General features: G+C 41.1%; 1 protein-coding gene across 1 annotated transcript in view; it reads right to left on the bottom strand.

The window, feature by feature from the left end:
• Window positions 1-425: 425 nt before the first annotated feature.
• Window positions 426-26,557, bottom strand: part of gfra2b (GDNF family receptor alpha 2b) — a 71,571-nt gene continuing 45,439 nt past the window's right edge. Inside the window, exons 5-9 of the mRNA XM_065290493.2 lie at window positions 20,860-20,969; window positions 18,676-18,816; window positions 15,163-15,347; window positions 9,000-9,050; window positions 426-1,003 (exon numbers count right to left, since the gene is read on the bottom strand). Coding sequence (XP_065146565.1) covers window positions 851-1,003; window positions 9,000-9,050; window positions 15,163-15,347; window positions 18,676-18,816; window positions 20,860-20,969 — 640 coding nt within the window. The 3' untranslated portion in view covers window positions 426-850. The remainder of the gene's footprint in view (window positions 1,004-8,999; window positions 9,051-15,162; window positions 15,348-18,675; window positions 18,817-20,859; window positions 20,970-26,557) is intronic.

Genomic DNA, 26,557 nt, shown 5'->3' with positions numbered 1-26,557 from the left:
TCCAAGTCTTTTGGCAAGAAAGAAATGATTACACATAATAACTGCCTAAGATGAACAGCATTGGCACTGACGGCTCTCCACGGTGATCCGTTTCACATGGCTTTCCTTTTTTTGCAGTTCCACAGGTCTCCTGCTTTCCACATGCTCGGCTTTTTTCGAGATATGACAGACAAAAAAGCTCAATGTTTTCTCTGATAAACTTACAAACATCATTTACACATTGTACACAGGGCGGTGCGCTCCAATCAGGTCTGTCCAGTGTCCAATCTGTTATTGATTTATAGAAATTAAAACGGCACACGTGGATCAAGAATCCATTAATATTTTTCTTTAACTAAAGAAGCATTTAAATGTCATGTTTTCGTATGATCAAGGCAGTGGGCATTGGTGAATAGTGACAATTGTTGTTGTTTTTTTTTGGGGGGGGGGGGGGGGTAATGGTTACTCTAAATATACATAGAAAGTTCATTTATGGGTCACATAAAGCAGTCAAATGATCCCCTGGCTCCTATTCAACTGATGGCTGTGTTGTCGTCCTCACAAAAGAAATCCACAGAGTTTGTAAAAGTTCACAGCTCAGCATTTTGCCGTCAGCTTCACAACATCCACATCACTTTCAAATCTAATGGTGGCTTCCTCCATCTCTCTCGCTCTCTCTCTCTGATGGGGTAGTGGTCTTTCAAGACTCCTTGTAAAGATGTTGTTGTTTTTTCTTAAAGATGGCGTGTGATACGCACGTACATACACACACACACTTAGAGAAAGAGATAAATGTCAGTTTGGAGAAGTTCTTTGATTGAGGTCAGAAGATCCATCAGATTGTTCCTGTAGTTGTAGAGTCAAGCTGTGTTTACAGAAGCTGATTGACCAGCGCACAGGCCAACGTCAGTGTGCTGACAGAAACGCTGATTGAAGTCACCGCTGAATGTCTGGCTCTGTTGTTGTCTGTCTGGTGTGACCCTATTGAGTCGATGGATCCCTCCATATTGGGGTTCAGCACATTCTGGAGAAACAAAAATAATATTTTAAAGTATTGTATACTTGTATGCAGTACATCATTCCTGTTAAGGGGGTCGCACACCGGACGCGCAGCTTAGCGCCACACAGCGCTACTGTTCTAAAAATATTTTGTGCTAATGTATATTTAGCATTTTGAAGTAGACACCATCTAACTAAGCTTGTGCTATTTAATGTGCACTTCCGGTGTACGATACCTCCGAGTTGTCCTAGACGAGACGCAACTGGAATGTGCACTCCAGTTTGTACATATGGACAAACCCAACCATTAGATTATAAATAATCCTATGTTGGGTTGTTGTTATCCAACTATGGGTTGAAACAACTCATCCCCTACATTAATCTTCCGTGTACTTTACGTTGAGGACTTGCTGAGAAATCGGCTTGGCGTTTAGCGGTTTATGCCAACAAACTGATATTTCTAAATGGCCTAAAGCGCGGATTTGAAGCATAAATGTTTGATGAACATATAAAGAGTTTCAAAACACAATAAACGGCATAAATAAAAATGTTAGCGCCAAAATCAGAATTGTAATCGTTCGTTATTAAAAAGTAAAATCTTCATTTTACGCACAATTCGATATCTGCCATGTCATTCTGTGAACTTTTCTCCCTTTTTTTCCAAACGGCATTCCTTCTTCTCTTCAAAATGCAATAAATGTGCGTAACCAATCACAGCGCACCATTCCACGCACGGTAAACAACAATGGCGGCGCTTTGAATACACACGGAATCTACTTTGTGATCAACAAACAAACAAAAACAGAATAGTTATTTTAATGGCATTGATAAACCTGTGGTGGTTTTCTGTGGTGGGGAATAAACGTAATTTACGTGAGAGGCCCTCAGGCGAAGGAAAAATGCCGGCTGTTGCTTGTTCCCACATGACAGCTTCAAGCTTCTGTCATGCTAACACATTGACTCCAGGGGATCTTATAAAAAACTTTACATTATTTTACACAAAGTCAATGAAAATCGAGCAGGACCAAAACATTTTACAGCTGATCGCTGTCAAAAAAATTAAGCGACGAAGTCTCAAGGATGACAACAGCAATGACATTATTCCTAATATGACAAAGTAAGTGTTTTAGTTAATGCCATTAATGTTTATTTATCAGTGTATAGCACTAGTCAACAAAATGAATATAACATTGGAAAGATGAATGCACATTTATATACTGATTCAATAGATTCATAGCATTTTGAAAAAAAAAACACTTGTCGTCATGGATTTATTGCATTTTGCAGAATTTTTTTTTTCAGTTTTATAATAAATCTTTAAAAATCTAATTATGGATTTGAATTTTTATGTTATTTTAACGTAAAGATGCTATGTGAAAGTTTGTTACAGAAATAGTGGTTTTCATCTTTTCACTTTCTTGTTATAGAAAACGTCTCGGTTACTATCGTAACCTCGGTTCCCTGAGAGAACGTGAACGAGACATTGCGTCAGTTAGCTGACGCTATGGGGATTGATCCTTCAATCACGATAACCCTGAAGCCTTATTGCACAACGCCAGTGCAGTTGAAACTCGCGCTGGCCAATGACGCTCAAGACGGCAAAAGAGGGCGTGGCCTTCTCACTATAATAGCAGCCGTCCTGAGCGAATATCTTCAGTAAAACGACTGAACGAGCGTACAGCCTACGAAGCCGTGAGCACGGCAGCTAACGCAATGTCTCGTTCACGTTCTCTCAGGGAACCGAGGTTACGATAGTAACCGAGACGTTCCCTGTCGAGAACGTTCTCTCGACATTGCGTCAGTTAGCTGACGCTATGGGAGATTGTATAGAACCGCGCCGTGCATACGGCAAGATAGGCCAAGCATAACGAAGCAAACAGCATGCAACAATCTCAATGACCAGCCGATAGCGGCACATCGTACTAATCACCAGCCAAAAACCAACACAGGGCCAGTAGCGTACTAGTGTAACACCACATTAAGCGGGTAAGAAGTAAACGCTAAAGAATTAACAACATACCTAGCGAGCGGACGGCGTCCGGCGCACAAGTTGTAGAAGTGTTTAGATCATTGGACTAGCGGCGGTGAACACAGCACTCTTGCAGTCACCTGTTGACATCCCCAAACGGCGGACGAGGTCCGGCGTTGAAGTTTGTAGAAAATAATCCACATGCAATATTCATATGACTCAGCATCCAGCGAGCGGGTGATTTCCGGCGTCCGGAATGCAAGTGATAATCCGCAAAAACCAATACATGGTGGTATTCTCGTAGTGAATAAACCGAATACTCAGCGAGCGAGCAGCGTCCGGCGCTAAGGTATTCTCAAGTTGGCGTCGCAGTAGCGCCGCCCCTTACACACGACCTGATAGAAACCATCAGGTATGTCAGGCACTGGAGGTGGAGGGCGTGTTTACCGAAAGCACTCGGGAGGCCAATGAGGAGACATCCAGATTATAAAACCTAGCAAAGGTGTTCTGAGACGACCAGCCAGCAGCCAAGCATAAATCCTGAATAGATGCGCCTTTATACCAAGCCCATGACGATGCAATAGCTCTCGTAGAATGGGCTCTAATATTCAAAGGGCATCGCACTCCTTGGCTAGAGTATGCCAGTGAAATAGCATCAACCACCCAGTGCGAAAGTCTTTGCTTGGAAACTGGGCGTCCTTTGGTGCTGCCTCCAAAACAAACTGAGCGATCAATATAAGCTTTTAGCGCTCTTACCGGGCAAAGCTCCCTCTGGACGATCGCGTTAGTAGTCGCCGCGTCGTCCGAGGAGAAGGCGGGGATAGAAATAACCTGCGCTCTAAATGGCGTGGATAGCGATTTAGGCACATAACCCGCTTTGGGTTTCAACGTGACATTACAGTCTCCTGGTCCAAATTGTAAGCATTCAGCGTTCACAGAGAGAGCATGCAGATCTCCTATGCGCTCCTATTAAGCCAGCAGAAGCACAGTTTTTAGAGAAAGCTCCTTCAAACCTACCGTTAGAATAGGCTCAAACGGAGGAAGAGTTAGTGCTTTCAGGACCAAGGCCAGGTCCCAAGACGGTACGGTGGGAGGGCGAGAAGGTCTGAGGCGCCGTGCACCCCGTAAAAACTTCGTTATGAGCTCGTGTTTGCCCACCGAGCGCCCCCCAATATTAGCATGAAAAGCTGCGATAGCAGCAACATACACTTTAAGGGTGGAGGGCATGCTTCCCGTATCCATTCTGTGCTGTAGAAAGGATAGAATAGCTGACACGGAGCAGTTCACCGGGTCAAACTCTTTTTCTTTGCACCACGCAGCGAATACCGACCACTTAAGGGCATATAACCGTCTTGTAGCGGGGGCACGCGACTGCATCAGCGTATCGAGCACACTCTGCGGCAGCGCCGCGTCTGTCAGCGGTTCCCACACACCTTCCACGCGTGAAGTTTCCACTTCTCGGGGCTGGGGTGCCAGATCGATCCGTTCGCCTGAGAGAGCAGGTCTCGTCTCAACGGGATCGGCCACGGGGGAGCCGTTGACAGTTCCAACAGCTCGGGAAACCACGGCTGGTTCGGCCAGTACGGGGCGATCAGTGTCACTGTTGCTTTTTCCTCTCTGATCTTGTGTAAAACTGACGGCAGCAGTTTTATGGGGGGAAACGCATATTTGCTGGCTCTCGGCCACGGCAACGACAGCGCTTCTCCGCCCAGAGGAGAGCTCGTCAACGAGAAGAACAGCGGGCAGTGTGTGTTTTCCTCGGACGCAAACAGATCCACTTCTGCTTTCCCGAACTGACTCCAGATCAGCTCGATAGATAGGGGGTTCAATCTCCATTCCCCTTGGGGAATGCCGTTCCTCGACAGCATATCCGCTCCGCAGTTCATGCTGCCCGGTACATGCGTCGCTTTTATTGAAAGGAGATGACGATCCGCCCACAACAGTATCGCTTCTGCCTGTCTGAACAGCGGCCTGGAGCGCACTCCTCCCTGGCGATTTATGTATGAAACCACCGTAGTGTTGTCCGTCCGGACAAGAACATGATGGCCCCCGATCAGCGTCGCAAAGCTCTGCAGTGCTAAAAAGACGGCTTTGAGCTCTAGACGGTTTATATGCCATAACCGCTCCGACTCCGGCCAGGAGCCCGAAGCCGGGACGCCATCGCACAGGGCTCCCCAGCCCGTTAACGACGCGTCCGTTGTGACTACTTTCCGTCTCGTAACCAGCCCGAGTGGGGCACCCCCGCTGAACAGGTTGGGATCGAACCAGGGTCTCAGCGCTCGCATACATCCGTTCGTAACTGTAATGCGCGCTCGTCCCGATATCCACGCCCTGTTGGGCACTCTGGATCGTAACCATAGCTGCAACGGGCGCATATACAGCAGACCGAGTGGGCAAACCGGTGAGGCTGCCGCCATCAAGCCTAAAAGTCTCTGAAACCGTTTCAGTGGCACAGTGCCTCCGTGGCTGAATACATTCAGAGCAGACGTCAGATCCCGTTTGCGCTCCTCTGATAAGAAAGCCTTCATTGAGACTGAGTCGAGACGCACGCCTAGAAACGCGATCTCCTGCGTTGGAGATAGAGCGCTCTTCTGCAAATTCACACGTAGACCGAGGCTGTCTAAATGCGAAAGTACTGCGTCCCTGTGGCTGATGAGCACCTCTCTGGATTGTGCTAAAATCAGCCAATCGTCCAAATAATTCAGGATGCGAATGCCGCTCGCTCTCAGCGGGGACAGCGCCGCGTCTATACATTTCGTGAATGTGCGCGGGGCGAGCGCCAGACCGAACGGGAGGACCGTGAACTGGTATGCAGCATCCTTGAATGCAAATCTCAGAAAGCGCCTGTGGTGCGGGGCGATCTGAATGTGAAAATAAGCATCCTTTAGGTCCACTGAAATAAACCAGTCCCCGGGCCGAATGTGGGCGAGGATCTGTTTCAGTGTAGTCATTTTGAAAGCACGTTTGTGTAATGCTTTGTTGATTTGTCTCAAATCCAAGATCGGTCTGAGACCGCCGTCTTTTTTCGGGACGACAAAGTACCGGCTGTAAAAACCGCTCTCTCTCTCTTGCATCGGAACTGACTCTATCGCTTGTTTGGCGAGGAGATTGCAGATTTCCTGATACAAAATCGACTCGTCCTGAGCCCGGACCGTTGACGCTATCACGCCGTTGAAACGGGGAGGTCTGCGTCGAAACTGTAGAGAATATCCTTTCTGAATAATGTTCAGCATCCATTCCGATATGTTGGGAATGGCACGCCATGCATCTAAGCGCAGTGATAGCGGTTGAATGACAGGATGACCTGACCGCTCGTTGCCGCCGAGCGTCTCGTGCGTGACGGGTAGCTCGGTTCTGGGGGGCTGCGCGTTGCTCGTCGGATCGCTGCTCGGGGGCGAGTGACCCAGCGGGACTAATGAAGACCTCTCCGCTCTGTGCAGCGTGTGTGTTACGGGCACAAGAGAGGACGGCCGGGGGGCGGCTGACGCCGCGATAGACAACGGGCTTTTGTGCGGCTCGCTGAGACCGTGCATTAACCCTTCCCGTCCCCGCTTTCTCTGCGACCCGCGCGTCGCGGGGGGGTTCGAAAGCAGGGAGGGTGCGCTGTGCGTGTCTATATGAGGGTGGGAGCTGCCCTGGGGCGAGCGACCCGAAACCAGATAAGGAGGAAAACGCTCTTTTTGTGAAAAAGTAAAATTTTTTATTGCATTCAACACAAAAACATTTAAAGAGACAGTCTCTGCGTCGCCCGCAACAGCCAGGGGGACACTTGACGAGACTTTCGTTCTCTTGGCGGCGGGCTCGCCGCTCGGCGTTCTCTCTCTCACACCACTCACGTCAGGAACGCGGCTTTGCTCCGGACTGCGGTCCCCCTGGACCCGGTTTCTTGCGACGCTTCCTGGTGGATTCGTGCCAGGGGCTCTTGTGACGCACCACCGGTTCAGGTCTCACTGTCGGGGGCGTCGCCGCGGGGGGTTGCGCTGCCGGCCGGCGTGGCGCAGACTCGGAGCGGTGTCTCGGCGGCGGCGGTCCCGCCGGCGCATGAGACATAGGGCGGCGAGGAAGAAAGTGACTCATGGCTTTAGAACTCTTCACCGCCTCCGAGAATCGCTCCGTGATGGTACCCACGGCGTCACCAAACAGGCCAGATGGGGAAACGGGAGCGTTAAGCAGCGTCTTCCTGTCGGCCTCCTTGAGATCTGTGAGATTTAACCACAGCTGGCGCTGCATCACCACCATGAAGCCCATGCTGCGTCCGATAGCCTGCGCCGACTTTTTGGTGGCTTTCAGCGCGAAGTCCGTTGCCGCCCTCAGATCCCTGAAGGTACTCAGGTCCGTGCTGCCCTCGTCCAGCGCCTTTAGAGCCCGCGCCTGGAAAATCTGGAGGACCGCCATGGTGTGTAGCGACGACAGAGCCTCCCCTGACGCGGCGTAGGCTTTATCAGCCAGGTGCGCCGTCATGCGGCACGCCTTAGAGGGTAGTGAAGCCTCACCACCCAAGGAGGAGGACGACGGGCAGAGATGGGCCGCCACGGCTTCCTCGACGGGGGGGATATGCAGGTATCCACGAGCCTCCGCCCCGTCCACTTTAGAAAACAGCTCAGACCCGCCGGCGCGAGCGCGGACGCCCTGGGGGGTCGCCCACGCTTTGGTGACCTCATCGTGCAGGTCTGGGAGGAAAGGGGCACTTTTCCTCGGAGCGGCGGCGCGGCGGCCCGAGTCAAAGTACCACGAATCGAGCTTGCTCCTTTGGGGTTCTTGCGGGGAACTCCACTCGATCTCTAAATCCTGCACGGCCTTAGAGAGAATGCGCACCAGCTCTTCGTGAAAGGAGGGGGGGTGGGCGTCAGCCTCCGACGCGGCAGGCGGAGATTGGTCCCAATCTCCGTCAGACGCCGTCAGTGACATCTCATCCTCCTCTGCGGGGACCCCAAAGGAGACAGACTCGGCAGCTCCCGGTTCAGGACGCAGGCTCTCGGCGACGAACTGAACCGGAGAGCGACGGGGAGGGGAAGCGCGGCGTTCCGGCACGCGCTCGCTCTCCGTCGGTGGCTGAGCCCCCACCAGCGGCACCTTGGCGGCAGTGGGAGGCTGCAGCGAGGAGCTTTCGAGAGCGATGTTGAGCCGAGTCCTGAGCACCCTCATTGTGAGCTCATCACAATGAGGGCACTCCGACCCAACCAACGCCGTCTCTGCGTGGAGAAGCCCCAGACATACTATACACAGTTTGTGCGAATCGGGCGGGTCGATAGGACCTCCGCACCGTGAGCACATTCGCGACATCTGGATCGCTAAGAGGGACGTCCGTCTTATCCGCGTACTCAACAGATGTCTTCGTTGCAGGGTAAAACTTGCTCGTGAAGGAGAAAATACTGAAGATATTCGCTCAGGACGGCTGCTATTATAGTGAGAAGGCCACGCCCTCTTTTGCCGTCTTGAGCGTCATTGGCCAGCGCGAGTTTCAACTGCACTGGCGTTGTGCAATAAGGCTTCAGGGTTATCGTGATTGAAGGATCAATCCCCATAGCGTCAGCTAACTGACGCAATGTCGAGAGAACGTTCTCGACAGGGAACACATTTTTAACCAAATTAGTCAAAATGGATTTATTGCGTTTTGGAACCAAACTCTTCATATAATACACATTTGGTCAATTTCATTATCTGAGCTTTTTAAATATATTTATTAGACATTATCTAATACAAATCATAACATCAATTACAATACATTTTAAAAATTACTTCTAATAATATAATATTGTGCATTGTAAAAAGAAGTTAAAACAACTTGGTTTTGCAAGTCAATTCAACCTACTATTTTAAGTTTTGACTTGTGATAAGTTGATAAGTTATTTGTTAAATTAAAGTAATGTAAAATATATGTTGACTTGACATCATTTTGTACAGTGAGGTTATACTTTTTTAGAGTAAGATGATTTTTAAGTGTTACCGAGATTACTATTTTCTGCAATACTGAGACATATGATGGGGACATACTGTACAAATGTACATTGACTCTTTATTTTTAGTAGACATCAGTTGAAATGTGGCTTACCTCATCAGCACATTCAAAACTGCTGGAGGGAGAACATTTCTGCTCACTGTCCTGTGAAAAAATGAAATGATCATTAATATTCTTATGAACTGTATACTACTCCACATTGTTCATTTTCTGTGGGCCATCCGTTCATCCAGGTCATGATCTACACCTACACTGCAAAATTTCACATTTGCAATGAATATCTTTGCCTTGTTTTACAGTGAAAGCATCAACATGTGCTTAAAACAAGATAAATCTACTTTTCAAACAGGAACTGCATAAGATATCAAGACTTTACTCAGAAAATTAACTCTGAATATAAGTGTAGGCCTACTTTGTCTTGTGGCAACTTTTTCAGTTCTTTGTCGCTTAATATTCAAGATAGATTCTCTGTAAGCGGCTCATATTTCTAAATGAATTTCCGCCGCAGTAGTGAATCTGTTGAATTTATCTTTTTTTAAAGTTGTTTGGATATTTTTACTGGGAAACAAGATAAAGATGCTTATTAAGAATGCGATGCATTGTACTGTATGCAATTTCGGTTGGACCTGTGTAATAGGAATATAAAAAGTATATATTTTTTCAATGCCTATATAATTTTTATACTCCTATTCTAGCTTAATACAAAGACAACTATATACGAAGGTGATTCGCAGCTTAATTGTCTAACAGAGTAAAATAAGCTCAACCGGTGAGGATGGACTGTTTCTTTACCCGACCAATGGCAACTACTATTTTAAGTTTTGGCTTAAAAAAGTTGACAGGACTTATAAATTCAAGTTAAAAATTTTTAAGTTAAAGTAACATAAAAATAATATGTTGATTTGACAAAAATGCTGCAATTTTTTACAGTGTACTTTTTCTGAGAGTGATATGATACTTTTTCAAAGGTCATTTTCTAAAGACCTTATATGCTAACATGTTTCGGGGTAGATACGCTCTATAAATTAAGAAACAGTCATAAATGACTGAAATAAATGTAACAACCACCGCCTCATTTTTAAAACCAACAACTGCAGTGCCCTTGCAGTTAAACCATAATGAGGACGTTTACATAAAAAGAAAAATGCAGAGTGGTTTGCTTGATTGATTCTTTCGAATAGTTTTCCCGCAAGGAATGCAAAGTTTTAAGGTTGTTTTATGGTTCAGAAGGCAGCGTTTCAGAACGCAATCAAACAAAAAGAAAAGAATCAAAAGAAAAGCAGGCCTGTGGGATCCACATTAACATCACTGAATAAAGAAACTTGCTCATTATAAAACACTGACTTCAGACGTGTGATGTGCTGCTTGAAATGAAAACGCAAAAAGAAAAACCTCAAGCAAAGCTCCACAGATAAATAAGAACAGTTGCAGTGCCCTATTTAACAGCAGTCTGGATTATTCAAGCAATCTCAGAAGACATGCATTGCTTTTAGTACTTGTTTGTAAACATTCAGGGTTATTGCACGTTGGAGTTTGAACAGTCGATCTTTATACGTTTGGTTGGGGTGTGTGCTGTAGGGCTGTATATGGAACATTAAAAGTATGTCAATTTTGGGAAAGAGATGTTTTATAAAGCCATTATCATTTTTTTTTTCATTTTGAATGTGTAATTTCAACATGTAAACTAAGTTTAACACAGGATTTATATTTTATCTTGTATTTTTTGTGTGACTTAATATTTCATTGTTTTAATGCCTAAAGGTTTAAAACAAGGCAACCACACACTGTCCAAAAGAAATGGTCAAAAGTGGTCCCAAGCTGTCACTAGGGCAGTAAAATGGTCCTGATATGTAGGTACCGATGTGAACTCTTTAGGTGCAAATGTGTACTTTTTGAAAGGGTACTGACCCAGTGACAGCTAGGGACCATTTTGAACCCTTTTTTTACAGAGCATGTAAGCCTTTTGGTTGTTTCAACAATTGTTAAGCTAACTTAAAGGGACACTCCACTTTTTTAAATAGTATCATTTTCCAGATCCCCTAGAGTTAAACAATCGATTTTTACCATTTTGGAATCCATTCAGCTGATCTCCTGGTCTGGCGGTACCACTTTTAGCATAGCTTAGCATAATCCATTGAATCTGATTAGACCAGTAGCATCGGGCTTAAAAAGAAACAAAGAGTTTCGATATATTGTTCCTATTTAAAACTTGACTCTTCTGTAGTTACATCGTTCACGAAGACCAACGGAAAATTCAGTTGTGATTTTCCGGACCAATATGGCTAGGAACTATACTCTCATTCTGGGGTAATAATCAAGGACTTTGCTGCCGTAACATGGCTGCAGCAGGTGCAATGATATTACGCAGCACCCGAAAATAGTCCCCTTGGTAACTTTAAATAGCAGGTATACGATGTAACTCCAGAAGAGGTAAGTTTTAAATATGAAAATATTTAAACTCTTTGGTCATATTTGAAAAAAAAAGGTTTGATATATTTACGATATGAAATTTTTAATATATCTTAATGAATCATGAGCTTAACTAAATATCCTAATGATTTTTGGTATTAAGAAATGTGATAATTTTGACCCATATGTATTGTTGGCTATTGTTTCAAAGATACTAGTGCGACTTAAGACTCATACTGTATCTACATAAGACAGACCAAACCATTTGTCCAGTACCTGCCTCATTGAAACTCAACACTGAACACACAAACTTGACAATCAAATGGTAACAATTAATAAACATAATTTAAATAAAAACAACTCTAAATACAACAGGTGAGGTAGCATTTACATTTCAAAAAGTTCCATGGTTGTCCGGATTCATAAAGGACAATTATTTTTATTGCCAGGGAAAAACGATTTGTTGCTTCAACCTAAAAAAGTAAGTTACCCGGTTGTTTCAAAATTTAGTGATAATGCTTTCACCGCCATTGACGAGTTATCTCGTCACTTAAGAGAAAACATTTCCCTGCCAATGACGTTTTCCTGACGAGTTTTTACGGTAATCTGTAATTTGGCTATTATCTACGGTGGCCATGAAGTGCAAACCACAACAACAAATTATCCACTACATTACTCAAAAACATTTGCTTAAAAAAAGTGTTCCTGATGAGGTTTTATGTTAATCTGTAATCTCCGCGACACTTAACAAATTAATAAAAAACTGAAGCAAAAACTAATTTTAAACATTTTAAACTCTGTCTATGTTTGGATCATCATTCTGAATCTGATCTCTAACAAAATTCCTTTCCAAAAATGCAATTATTTCAGCTTTTTGCTCAAAATTTTGTATTTTTGCAGAACATACCCATATTTGAGAGGTTATAAAAAGAGAACAAATGAAGATAGGATAAATGTTCTGTTTTGTTTGTTTGAAAGCAGAGGGTCTTTTCTTTCATTTGATATATTTGTATGTTTATATATTTATAGAAGAACATTTTCATTGAAGGCATTTTGTGAAATTTTTGTGAAAATCACAAAAAAATGCTGGCAGGAAACTTTCTAAAACCTTTTTTAAAGGCTGGCAGGGAATGCATTTACTTAAAAATATTAGTTAACTAGAAACAAGTTGTGTAAAAATGTTGTGTCAACTAATATTTGAATTTGAAAATGTGAAACTCACAACCGAAAACTACACATCAATTGGACATAACGAACATCGTGAAAGACAAGTTGAATTAACTGTACATTTTAAGACAACCAAGTAACTTATTTTTTAATTGAACCAACATTTTACAGTGTACGAAAACAGACAGAGTTCAGTCATGTTATTCACAATTTATCAATACTCCATCTAATCATATCCAAACTTTAGCTCTGGCTGACCTCATTTATAAAACTCTGCGTAGGATCCATACTAAAAGTCTATGTACGCACCAAAGCCAAAAATGGCATACACCAAAAATTTGTAAGACTTATAAAAGTGTGCATACATGAATCATCCTCAGATCCATACCCTGCAAGCCCATTCTACCAAAGTTTGGTTTTTATAGATCACAACTTTTGCGTGGGAACTGGTGTACGCACATTTCCAGACCCGTTTTGTGCGTATGCACGCTTCATTAATAAGCCCCAGAAGAGCAATTTTTGTCTCTATCATGTGGAAAGCGCAATTTAAAAATACAATTTAAAACTTTTAATGATAGACAGAAATAATGACAGATTTGATGTGCTGGAGTATGGTCGCTTATTCAACACACTCTTTTACCTACCCAATCTACTGTAACTGCACCAAGTAATCAAGAAGATTCGAGCAGCTACATGTATGTCAGATAACCACTTTTACAGATTGACTATTGCTTCCAACTACGATTGCCAGAAACCCAAATTAAACAAGTTATTTCCCGAGTGACTCTATGATATTCCTGTCTGTGGAGTTTTCATAATTTGTTTCAGCACGGATGAGAGAATACAGCCATTTACTTCTGCACCCAGGGGTTTATAACTGACTCCTCAGGACTTAGGATAGAAACTGCAGGGCGCGCTGTGATGGAGGTGGTCGGACAGTGCCATATCTCTATAGTGCAGCCACTTTCAGACCTGAATTAGCTGTCAAATTATTGTTAACGATGACATCACTTAATAAGAAATGCAGGGCTTTCTTCTCAGGACAAATAATAATATTAAAAAACACATCATCTGTCTATTATATCGCCTCTACGTCTCCACCATATTCTCTTACCATTGTCGCTTTGGTTTAGGGTTAGATTTACATAAAATGACATCCTTACCCAAACCCAACTCTAACGCCAACGCCAGGCGACATATAAAATAATAAATCAGAAAAAATAGTATAAACCAAAATCTAACCCTAAACTGAAGCGACAATGGTTTGAAAATAGGAAAAAGCAGTTGAGTAACCAATACGTGATAATCACACAAAAACAGAAATGCGTTATACGATCACCAAAAAACAAGGAAATTTGTGATAATATCACGAAAAAAAGAATCAAAAATGTATGTGACTATATCACAAACCTCCTTGAGACTGTGTAGAATGCAACGTACGGCTATTATCGCATCCTTCTGGTTTCATTTTGCATTAAAGGGATAGTTGTTAAAAAAAGTGAGTTTCTATATTCTATTAACTCTTTCTTTGCCAATAACAATTCGTCATGTACATTAAGAGAAAACATTTGCTTAAAAAAGTGTTCCTGATGAGGTTTATGTTAATGACCGCGACACTTACCAAATTAATAAAAACTAACCCTAACGAATTTAAAGCGAATTCATACAAATAACCACCTCAAAAAATTGGCATGCATTGCTATGATATGTGTTGTGTGTTATTTCCCATACAACGTCATCAGTTCTTCTCTGTTTGCAACTGTTACAATATGATTGCTCAATACTACAGTACATAATAACCAGCGTGGAGTGAGGGGTTTATCTGGTTAGCACTGGCCCTCATGGGAGATGATGTAACTGCACCACACAGGGGTTAAGAAGCGTATTTTTCCATAAATCACCATTCAAAAAGTAGCCAAGAATTGCTATTGAGTTGAATAAAAATACTAAAGGACAGCCTTCTCCAGGTGCAGATCTCACTGATGTTTAGATCCAGGACTACATGAGCACACCAATGTTCTCATTTTATGAATTATTCACCTGCACACTAAATTATACAAATGTATTTTACCTTCCACTAGACACTCAGTGTATCTTTAGGTAAAACATGCGTTTTCCCCTAAAGAGGGGATTCTGCTTTCCTCAGTTATTTGAATGACTGTAATAGTTGATGTCCTCTAGGTCTGCCCTAGATTTTACCATGTAGCGTATAATGGATTTTGTGTGTTATGTCTGCGTGCACATAGACGTGATACAAGTTTTAGTACTATAGGGATGTTGGTAGAGCACATACAAAATAATTCAAATTGAAAGTAGTTTTTTCCACACATACCATATTGTTTTTTTTTGGGGGGGGGGGGCTTATTCAATTTCGAGACTAACTTTGAGGCTTACAGTATAGCTTCCTTTGCAGAAGTATTTTAACTTTAGCTGCTTTAATGGAAAATCACTTTCAGAGAATTACTCTATTATGTGCAAGGGAGGGATGTATAAATAGAGTTAATTTGTGCAATGTTATTTTTAGATAATTACTTGCACTGAACCTACAGTAATGTGTTATATTGACAGCTCTAATTTTAATGAAATGATGCTCATCATTGCCGTAAATGTCTTTATTTTTATCCCTGCAGTGGTTGTTTAATAGTATAACACTGCTGTGTAGAAAAATGTGAAGACTTACCTGAAGGTTAGCGCATGTGGAGAAAACACATGCACTGTCTATTGGCTTGACGTCATTTGAGATGACGTGTTTGGTGATGATAGCCGGTTGCAGGTTTGTTTGTACTGATGGCACAGCTGACTGCGACTCGGTTATGGGAATTAGTCCACCATCCGCACTGTAACCAAATGCCTGGATCGCATTTCCTGCACAACAAAACCCAGGCAAATAATGTAAAGAAAAATATTTCTTAAAGGGATAGTCACCCAAAAATTTAAATTCTATACATTATGGATTTATATGATGTACTTTACCATCTATCATAGTGTATTAAATTAAATGCTGCTCATCATCACCTGCTCATCGTTTTGAATGCACTGTAATGTGGCGTTCACACCAGCCACGGTAGAGGCGGCAAGCGCAGGTGATTTACATGTTAAAGGATTAGTCCAGATAAATTACTCACCACCATGTCGTCCAAACTGTTGATGTATTTCTTTGTTCAGTCGATAAGAAATTATGTTTTTTGAGGAAAACATTCCAGGATTTTTCTCATTTTAATGGACTTTAATGGACCCCAACACTTAACAGTTTTAATGCAGTTTAAGATGGCAGTTTCAACGCAACTTCAAAGGACTCTGAACCAGGGGTTTTCAAACCTGTCCTAGAGGACCACTAGTACTGCACAATTTGCATGTCTCCCTCATTAGACACACCTGATTTAAATCTTCAGCTCATTGGTAAAGACTGCAAGACCTGAACTGGGTGTGTAAGGTAACTGAATGAGGTGTGTCACAAAAAGGGAAACATGCAAAATGTGCAGTACTAGTCCTCCAGGACAGGTTTGAAAAACCCTGCTCTAAGATCCCAAACATGACATAAGGGTCTTATCTAGCAAAACGATTATCATTTTTGACAAGAAAAAAAAATGCACTTTTAAACCACAACATCTCTTCTTCATCAAGTAATTGCGGAATGATGTCGAAAGGTCATGTGTTACATATGTGAAACGCACATTTGTGGACCATTTTAAACAATTAACTGACACAAAGACATTAATTAGTATCATTCGACATACAACAACGTCGGAACGGTCCTCTTTCTCCACCTTTGGTTTCGATACGTCATCCGTGACCTCTTGACGTGATGACGTATTACGTGAGGTCGCGCTGGCGCGTCACAGGACCGGAGGAAGACGAGAAGTTGTGGTTTAAAAGTGCATATTTTTTATTTTTCTTGCCAAAAATGAAAATCGTTTCACTAGATAAGACCCTTATGCCTCGTTTGAAATCGTTGAGAGTCCTTTGAAATTGCAATTTTAAACTGCATTAAAACTGTTAAGTATTGGGGTCCATTAAAGTCCATTAAAATAAAAAATCCTGGGATGTTTCTCAAAAAACATAAGTTCTTCTTGACTGAACAAAGAAAGACATCAAGGGCCCTATTTTAACGATCTGAAACGCAAGTGCGAAGCGCAACGCGCAAGTGAGTTTGTGGGCGGATCTTGGGCGCTGCTGCTATTTTCCCGGCGTGAGAAATAACTCTTGCGCCGGGCGCAAATCAATAAGGGGTTGGTCTGAAGTATGTTCATTATTCATAGGTGTGGTTTGGGCGTAACGTCAAATAAACCAATCAGAACGCTATCCAACATTCCCTTTAAACGCAAGGGCGCAAGTTCCATGGCGGGTTGCTATTATTATGACGGATTTACCAGGCGCAAGCCAGGAGCGGTTCACAGCCGAGGAGACCGACGTTCTTGTAAGAGCAGTCAAAGACAGAAAAGTTGTTTTGTATGGGGATGGGAGAAACCCACCCAAATCAGAGTAGGTTAAACAGGCGTGAGAGGAAATAGCCACAGTCTCATCAGCTGGCATCCCAAGCGCTACAATGATGTCAGGAGACGGGGGAATCCCAAGCTTGCCAGCATAAATCGGGCACGCCGTGTAACGGGAGGTGGATCTGCCTCTACACAGACGCCAGCAGAGGACATCGCTGCGCCCACCCTCACCGCTGAAAGGGTTTGAGGGCTTTGAAATCGGACCCAAGAAACGCAAGCAAGGTCCAACCCCAAAGTACACTTACAAATCAAGTTCACATTAAGGTTTCTTTTTAATTATTATTTACATAAAATAAACGTAATACAGCCACACAACAAACTTATGAAAATATTTTAATCGTTATTTGCATGAGAATTTTTTAACGCAGCCACACAATAAATAAAAACTATCACCACAATGCTCACCACTATGATTCCCCTTATCTCGTGTATTAATATTTTTTATTGTAACAATTTATGATTTGCAAAAATAACTGTTGCATCTGTGTAGATTAGATACAAAGTGTGTGCGCGTTGTGCACGCTATACATTATGGTCAAGCATGCGCCCTTAAAATAGCATAATGAACAACGCGCAACGCGCCACTTTAAACTTTTTTTTTCTGGTCAGTGGCTCAATTGTTTTTTGAAACTGCAAAATAGCATCAGGGATGGTTTGCGCCGGAACACGCCTCTTTTTTTGCGCTGAACCGCCCAGGGAGCGCAAGTTCATTCCCTAGTTTGCCAACGTGCGTTTGTGGAGGGAAAAACCCACTGTGTGCCGGTGCAAAATACGAATGATACATGCGTCACTGACAAAGTCAATTGCGCTGGGTGCAAGATAGGGCCCCAACATTTTGGATGACATGGTGTTGAGTAAATTATTATTATTATTTTGTTTTTAAGAATTGATTCAAAAAACATAAGTTCTTCTTGACTGAACAAAGAAAGACATCAACATTTTGGATGACATGGTGTTGAGTAAATTATTATTATTATTTTGTTTTTAAGAAAATTGACTAATCCTTTAAATCAATGCAAAGACGCAAATAGGCACCCTGCGGCGTGGTACGTGCGAATTGAACGTTGCTGCGGGAAACGCGCGAGTTGAAATCCCCTGAAGCCCCTCCCATGACGTGAATTTCCACGTGAATGTCTTGGATTATTAGAATTTCACACGCGAATGAAGCGGGTAAACTCAAAATGTTCAAGCATCCAACACCACACAAGTAGCGCGTTTTTGCCGCCTCTACCGCAGCTGGTGTGAATGCATCATAAGTCACCTTTGGCCAAATGCATAAGTTTATAAATTTTTGAAAGGTGGTATTATCTCACTATTGTTTATACTAACTGTAAATACAAAACAGTTGGTTTACAAGACAAGGACCAATGACATCATACGGATAACACAATGCAATAAAAAATATTTTTTATGTCAGTCTTACATGTTTAGTCATGTAAGTGACTGTTCTTAAAAGTCTGAAGACTTGTACTAATCTAAAAATTTTGTACAATTACAATAAATAGTGCTGAGAATTTTTATATATTAGCGAACATTCATTTAGCAAAAGCCACGAGACAGATCTACAGCAAGAGAAATCACACAGCCATGAGGCATGGCATTACTCAGTAACATGCAGCTTTAATGTATGTTAAGCCAATAAGGATGGCTGTTTAGGGCATGAGGTTATATAAGGTTTCTGTCTCATCTCAACTTACTCAGACATGTGTTCTCCCTGAAGTCCCGTAGGAAAGCCTCACACTCGGTTTCATGACTTCCACTGCCTCGACAACCACACCATGGGGAAATGGTTATGTTGGTGTGGCTGGCATCCACATAGTTAGGAGTCACATCTGATCCTGTAAAGCCAAAGATAGAGATTCTCATAAATATTTATAGTGTGGGAGCACTGTTGGTTTAGAGATGTCGCTGTTTAGAGTATAATGTGCTGTTTGGCTGAGTAAAATGGCCAAAGAATGTTGGTCTGCTCTCTTTTTGGTACCAATGTCCATAGATTTTTTTCTAACCCTGCAGGATAAATCCCAAATAAATGGCAAAAAAAAAACTTTATTAAAGAAAATGTTAAAAAAAAATGTCTGATGGTTTGCACACTTCCTTTGGTGTTGTAAAGCTACACTGTCAGAACCAAATTTATAGAAAAGCTGTCAGTGGGCCAGTACCCTTCCAAAACCACAATCTGTTCCAAAAAGGTCCACATTAGGATATTTCCATAGAGTACTGCGTCCCAGTGACAGCTTATGTACCTTTTTCTGACAGTCTAGAGCCGTTTCTCAATATGCGTTCTTGTTTGTACTTGTGTTCTTGTGGACTTCTAAAACGTCATCAGTCGCGGGCTCGCGGCCCAAGTACTGTTCCAATTACAATTTCGTGTCAAGCCAAGTTCACTTAACATCCCCGGATGTGTTCTTGTTCCGCCTGTTTTATCGAGGATGCATCAGTAGGTGACTTGTGCAGACTTATGACAACCTAGTTTCCCAGAATGCATTTCACGTCAACGGCAATGTAGCTTAAAACTTGCACAATATTTGAAATATTACTGAAAGTTATAGATTGCAGCTTTAATGTAAGCCTACCCATTTACATTTAAGACCCTGGACCACTAAAACCATAAGTCACATGGGTATTTGTAGCATTAGCCAACAATAATCTATAAATCGTTTTTCGTGTCCGTGGCACGACTTTCGTTTTCGTGTCATTTTATGCATTGTTTTCACCCCCCCCCAAAACAATTTTTAAATCATTGTCGCTTGAGGTTAGATTTGGGGTTTGGGTTAGGATGTACAGTTATGTATTGGTTTCTACATGTTTTTCTTCCTCTTTTAAACTATTCTCGCCTGGAGTAGAGTTGGGGTTTGGGTTAAGATGTCTAAAAATGTAACAGAAAGTGATTCTAACCCCAACCTCAAGCGACAATGGTAAGAAAATAGAAAAAAAAACAATGAGACAACAATACATTAAATGACATGAAAAAGAAAGTTGTGCCACGGACACGAAAAACTATTTATAGAAATTCGTGCGAGTGAGACAAAAAAAGAAATTCACGCTCAATAATGACTTTTTCTGTGTCATAAAATGTAGTTTTAAGAGATGTTTAGTCGAGAATATAAATGAATAAACTTTAAATATGTGGTCAGTTAGTGAAGATAGTGCCTATATTAAAATTTCCTTTTGGATATGTGAGTTCCAGGGAATCAATGGGTGGTCAGTGGTGTGTACACCACCGACGCAGCCTCATCTCGGCAAATCCTTATGAAATGTCCCGCTGTTTTAGTGCAGCTGTTCTGTCCTTAGGTGTCTGATGGTTAAACCTAAAATATTGCCTTTTGGATTAATCAGGAGTGATAATGTTACTGCGCACCGAGGTCCTGAAGTGCTGCAAACTAAGTGCTCTTCCGCCATACAATATAGTTCTCATTTTTTATCGCCACGTTATATTTTGTACCACCATACTTACTCGTGTAACTACACATGTAACAGTCTTTAAATAAGGAAAACATGGAAGTGTTTGGTGGCTTCTATATTCAACCCTGTTTGGATCCTAAAAAATTAATGGGGCTAGGCTAAATGCTAACACATTCGCGACGCGCTATACAAAGATTAAGTGCACAAATTGAAAAAAGATAGGGATGTATTCATTCGTCTAAGTTGAGGTAAGAACATAGTAAAATATTTAAAAACTTTGATGTTTTCCTTTAATGTGCAATATAAGGTAACTGTCTTACTTTAAACTTGTCTCTTGTTCTTCATGAAGTTTCACTAAATGGATCACTAAATAAAAACTGCTACATTATACAATTTATTCAAATTACAGTCCATTATAATGCAATTGCAAATTCCTGCTTTTCATAGTCGTGAAGCAGATTTTTCCAATAATCACTCACCAATGAGTCCAACGTAGGACACCAGACAACCATGGTAGTTATCATTAGGACAGCTTGTTATTGAATGCGGTGTCGTCTGGCAATTCATGTGGAAGTCTGCCAGTCTGGATCTAGTCCAAGCAAACAAAACAAATTATGGAATTTAACAGCCTGTAACATTTATTTCACTGAATAGGATTCAAATGAATGCATAACATCAATCTATGTAGATTTATAAACTCATAGATAATCACCTACTGATACTGTATAGGCCCTTGTGTGTACTTTTGCCCCCGCACCTTCTATGTAAGGTGCTTCAAGTGTCAAGCCCCTTTAGATAAAGCTGTAAAGGAAAGATCTATTCTCACTGTTATTTATTGCCGCTGTTACATCTGCTATCATCAGCGGGCTAATATAGAAGGCAGAAACAATACGCAGCTGTGAATGTGCAATATCAGATGCATTCTGCCAGCCCTAACTAGCATCTAGTGGGGTACCAATTGAAGGTTATTTCTGCTTGACTCTATGCGGCCTTTCGCCAACTCGAGCAATCTGCCTCAAACTGCCACTTCCTAGGGGGCCGTGCGCATTCGCAAATAGATCGATCCAAACACCAGACCTGAGGTGGGCAGGGGGTCACATTAGTACTTCTTCTTGAGTATGAACTCTCTCCCACGGCACTTTACACTCGGAATAACAGCGCAGTGTAGGCCTCCAATAACGCAAGTGAGATGGATGTCTCTGGCTCTGCGACCTCCTACTGGACCCTGATTAATGCCGAAACGCCCCGCACGACTGTACGGCCCGCTGACTGCTCGAATCGGGCTCGGATGCGGCGTGAATATTAACCGTGCTGTTGACTGTCGAGCGCACATTTGGGAGGCGTTGCCCGCTGGGTGTTTACCTCACGGAACAAAGAACGGTATCTGCGTCACTCTCTTGGGAACAGGCCAAAAAGGTCATCCTTTCTATTTGGTTTTATTGACATGGAAATTTATGTTTCTGGGATGCGATTTTCCAGTGCTTTATCTCTTGATAACTGCAGCACTGACTCAAAGACAAAGCCAGCAAGGTGTGTAAAACTAGCAATCAGGAAATTGTGCGTGCTGATGAGACGGCAGTTCAAAGTCAACCTGTAGAAGGCCATTTGAAGTAATCCTGGATTAGATGTAAGAGTTTAAGGATATAACAAAAAATTATCTACAATATAACCAACGCTGGGAGGTGGCTAATTCATATTAATTTGTATGACCACATTTGTACATTTTTGTATGATTTGCCTTTGCCTCTTTGATGTTGAGGTTAGTGGCAGGGTATCATTGTTGTTTTTTTATGATAATAGCACATTTGTGCAAGATTACGTTTGCACGAATTCTTACGAATTAGCTAACTCGTAAAAGATGTTAAAATTCTCATGTAGTAGAAGCATTAAACCTAATACAAATTTGTTTAATGCACATGGTTTTGTTAAGGTGAGATTTAAGGATAGCTAAGCTAAAATAAAGAAAATTCTGTCATTATTGGCATACTTTCATGGCATTCTCAACTTATTTTTAAGATTGATCAAAAAGATCCCATGGCAACAATCTCTTTTTTATGTTTCTGTTTTGTACACCGCAAAAAATGACTTTCTTACTTAGTAGTTTTTTCTAGTTTTCAGTAGAAATCAAGATGCATTTTCTTGATGAATTAAATGTTTAAGAAAAAGGTAAACTTATTTCAAGATTATTTTCTTACCCTATTGGCAGATATTTTTGCAATAATAGTTTTTCTTAGGTCCTTTTGCTTATCAAGAAACACGACTTTTTTAAGATGTCAAATAAATCTTTGCTGTCCCCAGAGTACGTTTGGAAAGTTTAAGCTTAAAATGTCATATAAAATTGCACTTTCTAGGTGTGAGCAAAAATTGCAGTTTTTGGGTGTGTCCTTTTTAAATGCAAATGAGCTGATCTCTGCACTAAATGGCAGTGCTGTGGTTGGATAATGCAGATTAAAGGGCGGTCTTATCCCCTTCTGACATCACAAGAGGAGCCAAATTTCAATGACTTATTTTTTTACATGCTTGCAGAGAATGGTTTACCAAAATTAAGTTACTGGGTTGATCTTTTTCACATTTTCTAGGTTAATTGAAGCACTGGGGACCCAATTATAACACTTAAAGATGGAAAAAGAGAGATTTCCATGATATGTCCCCTTTAAGATTGTTCTGAAAACGACAAAAATTCTAAGTAAGAAAGTAATTTTTTTGCCGTGTATGATCTGCTTTTGCCCCAGTGATGCTAGGTTAGCGGTGGGGCTTCATTATTACTTCTATTCTGATAATCATAAGTTGTGTTAGGACTTGTGATGAACAGTTTCATATTTATTAAGTATTACGGGAAAACGTTGCAACCAACAGCACACCAAGCTTAGGCAGCAACTTCTGGAATGGAATTCTGCTTGAAATATTAACAGAGAGTGCCTTTGTGATAACTAATCCTATATTTGAAAACAACAATACTAATTTCTTGCTAGAATGCAATTAAAAAGTAAATTTTATTTACTTCCTTGGCCACCATTTTATTTTTTTAACTCAACCAGGCTCGGCCAATCACATTCTCTGTGCACGCCCACGCATACAATTGTGGGACAGGAGAATGAAGGTATCTCAGGAGACAGGAAGTAAACCTAACATTGGATTCGGACATGCCTTGATGCCACTTAATTTAAAATAAGTTTTCAGAGTGTCAAGTGTGGTTCCTTTTTTCAAAATGTGTGTTCTGCGCTTTGAGAGATCATGTGTGCATCACGTGTTTTGTCAAAATAAGTGCCTGCTGCACATGCGTCAAACCGTTTATGATAAAAGAGACGCTCACGTTCACAAAATACACGCAAGACACTCCCTTAACAGTAAACTCTGATTCCGCATGAGATTATGTGAATATCTGGCAAACGCGAGCGTCTCTTTTATCATAAACTGTTTAGACGCGTCTGCAGCAGGCACTTATTTTGACAAAACACGTGATGCACACAGATTCACTCGACGTGCAGAACACATATTTTGAAAAATGTTGTGAAGAAGTTCGCATCGAGCGCCCTCGAAAAAATAAGTCACCAGCCGCCACTGCTTGATGCCTTCATGCCTTGGAGTGCTGCCTCATACGCACCCAAAGTAGCAACAAAACTGTAGAAACATGATGGCGACTACCATATAAGGGGACCCGCGTTGTATGTAGATAAAAACAAATCATTCTAAGGTAATAAAAACAATACAGATCATTATGTAAGGTCTTTATACACCACTGATAATATAGTTATTTATATTATATTGCATTTCTCCTTCTAAAGCGATCCTTCTAAAAGTTACACAATGCTCCTTTAACCCATGTATTCAGATTGTTTTTACTTGAATAAATGTAGTTTGTTTTGATCGCCAGATAAAGTAGCTTGTTTAGATTTGCTGACATTTTTACAGTGTTAAAAATGGCCACCCGCAGCCCCAGTTTAACCAGGAGCTAGAATTGCACTGCACTTTTAGTGTAAATTAAGCTTATTATAGCTTGTGACTTGCGACAGACGTTAGTGCTGTTACCACCCACAGAAAGCCTGCAGTAAACTAAATTCTGTTTTCAAAAAAACCTTCTAGTCATCATGGCGGCTGTAATGCATCAAATGGTAACCAAATAAAGGAGACGAGCTTTAAAACCCAGCATCTATCACGCTTTTAGTGTTTTTAAGATCCCCGGGTGCTTGCATCATAGTAATAGAGCAATGCTATGCTACAGTTCTGACAAAGTATGCAACCTATAGTACTATAGTAACAGTAATTTTATAACAGTAATTTTATTATCTTAAAAAATTGCGTATTATCATGGAAAAATAATTATTTTAGTGGATAAAACTGTGTTCTGTGTAACATTTCACAGATTGATAAAGATTCCTATTATGCTTTGTGTTATGGCAACGTAAGAAGTGTGCACACAGGAACACAGGACTTGTTTTTCTGTTAAACCCAGCTACCTAATAAGCATACTACATAAAAGAGCGCTTGCCTAAATGAACGAATCCCTCAGTGGAGCAGATGATTTACATTGTTAATTACATTCTGCCTAGCTGAAGGAAGCACAAGGGCACGAGATGTGTAAATGAAGGCCCCTGGTAACAGATTTGCAGGGTTGGAGTGTTAACCGTTATCATCAGCATTAATATTACCATCACTCCCGCCCCCCTCAAGAAGATTTCAGGGGCCTGCTATGCCATTAGGGACATGGCTAAATGGAAGACACCTATTATTTGCACGACATCACGCACGGCTATCATCCAGTCACGTGCAAGTGCGAGGCCCATCTAGGCGACTCTTTCAGATGGCGTGCAAAAGGGTTACAAAAAATTAATTACAGGGTTTGGTTTTCATTTCTCTGTGAGGCCAGCTGGTGTAAGTCCAGCAATTTCATTTGACGTCAAACGGATTTAGAAAACGATGTTGATCCTTTAGCCGAATTTACGAGTCATTGCACATTTGTTCTAAGAAATGCAAAGCATTCATGCGAGGTAGATAGAAAGTAACTTTGGCTTTGGGCTCTATCTTTTACCATTCACTGGATATTGAAGATTTATTAAAAAAATCGATGCTGATAATTTAAAAATACTGTAAAATATAAAAATGTGTTGTTTTTATGGTAAAATACAGCTTAGTGCGTTATACGGTTACAGCATTTTGTTTGTAGGGTTTTTTTGTACATTTATTTAACATTTTTGCATTTTTTAAGTAAACTGGACGGCAATGATGATCAAAGTTTATTTAAAGTGACCTCTTCATGGACAAAAACCATTACTTGTATAGAACAGTGTCATACATCTTGTTTAGTATTTTTGTCTAGTTTTCAGTAAAAAATATCTAAAAATTCTTATTTAGAATAGAAAGATGCTTTTTCTTGATGAGCAAAACGACCCAAGAAAATAAATCTAGTTTTTAGATGTGATTTTGTGCGTAAAACAAGCAAAAAAAAAAAACAAAAAAAAATTGTCAGTGGTTAAGCAAAAATATCTTGAACATTTTTATTAAACATTAAATTCAAAAAAAATTCTAAATACCTTTTTTTTGCTTGTTTTATGCACAAAATCACTTAAATTTGAAATTTTTGGTCTAAAAACTAGACTTATTTTCTTGGGTCGTTTTGCTCATCAAGAAAAAGCATCTTATTTTAAGAATTTTTAGATATTTATACTGAAAACAAGACAAAAATACTAAGAATTGTTTTTCTTAAAAATCCTTTTTTGCAGTGTAGACAAAAAATATACAATTTAAGTGAATTTGTGCTTAAAACAAGCAAAAATATCTGCCAATGGGGTCTGAAAAAAATAATCTTGAAATAAGATTTATTTTTTCATAACACTTAATTCAAGCCAAATTTTCTTACCCCGTTGGCAGATATTTTTGCTTGTTTTAAGCACACATTCACTTAAATTGTATACTTTTTGTGTAAAAACTATACTTATTTTTTTTTATTATTTATTAATTTTTTTTGGGGGGGGGGGTCATTTTGCTAATCAACAATTTTTAGATATTTCTACTGAAATTAAGACAAAAATACTAAGAATTGTTTTGTGCTTAAAACAAGCAAAAATATCTGCCAATGGGATGAGAAAAAAAAACTTGAAATAAGATTTATTTTTTTCTTAAACACTTAATTTAAGCAACATTTTCTTACCCCAGATACTGTATTTTTGCTTGTTTTAA

Source organism: Paramisgurnus dabryanus, chromosome 10, assembly GCF_030506205.2.
Source record: "Paramisgurnus dabryanus chromosome 10, PD_genome_1.1, whole genome shotgun sequence".
Taxonomy (NCBI): Eukaryota; Metazoa; Chordata; class Actinopteri; order Cypriniformes; family Cobitidae; genus Paramisgurnus; species Paramisgurnus dabryanus.
This window is presented reverse-complemented; position numbering and strand designations above follow the sequence as displayed.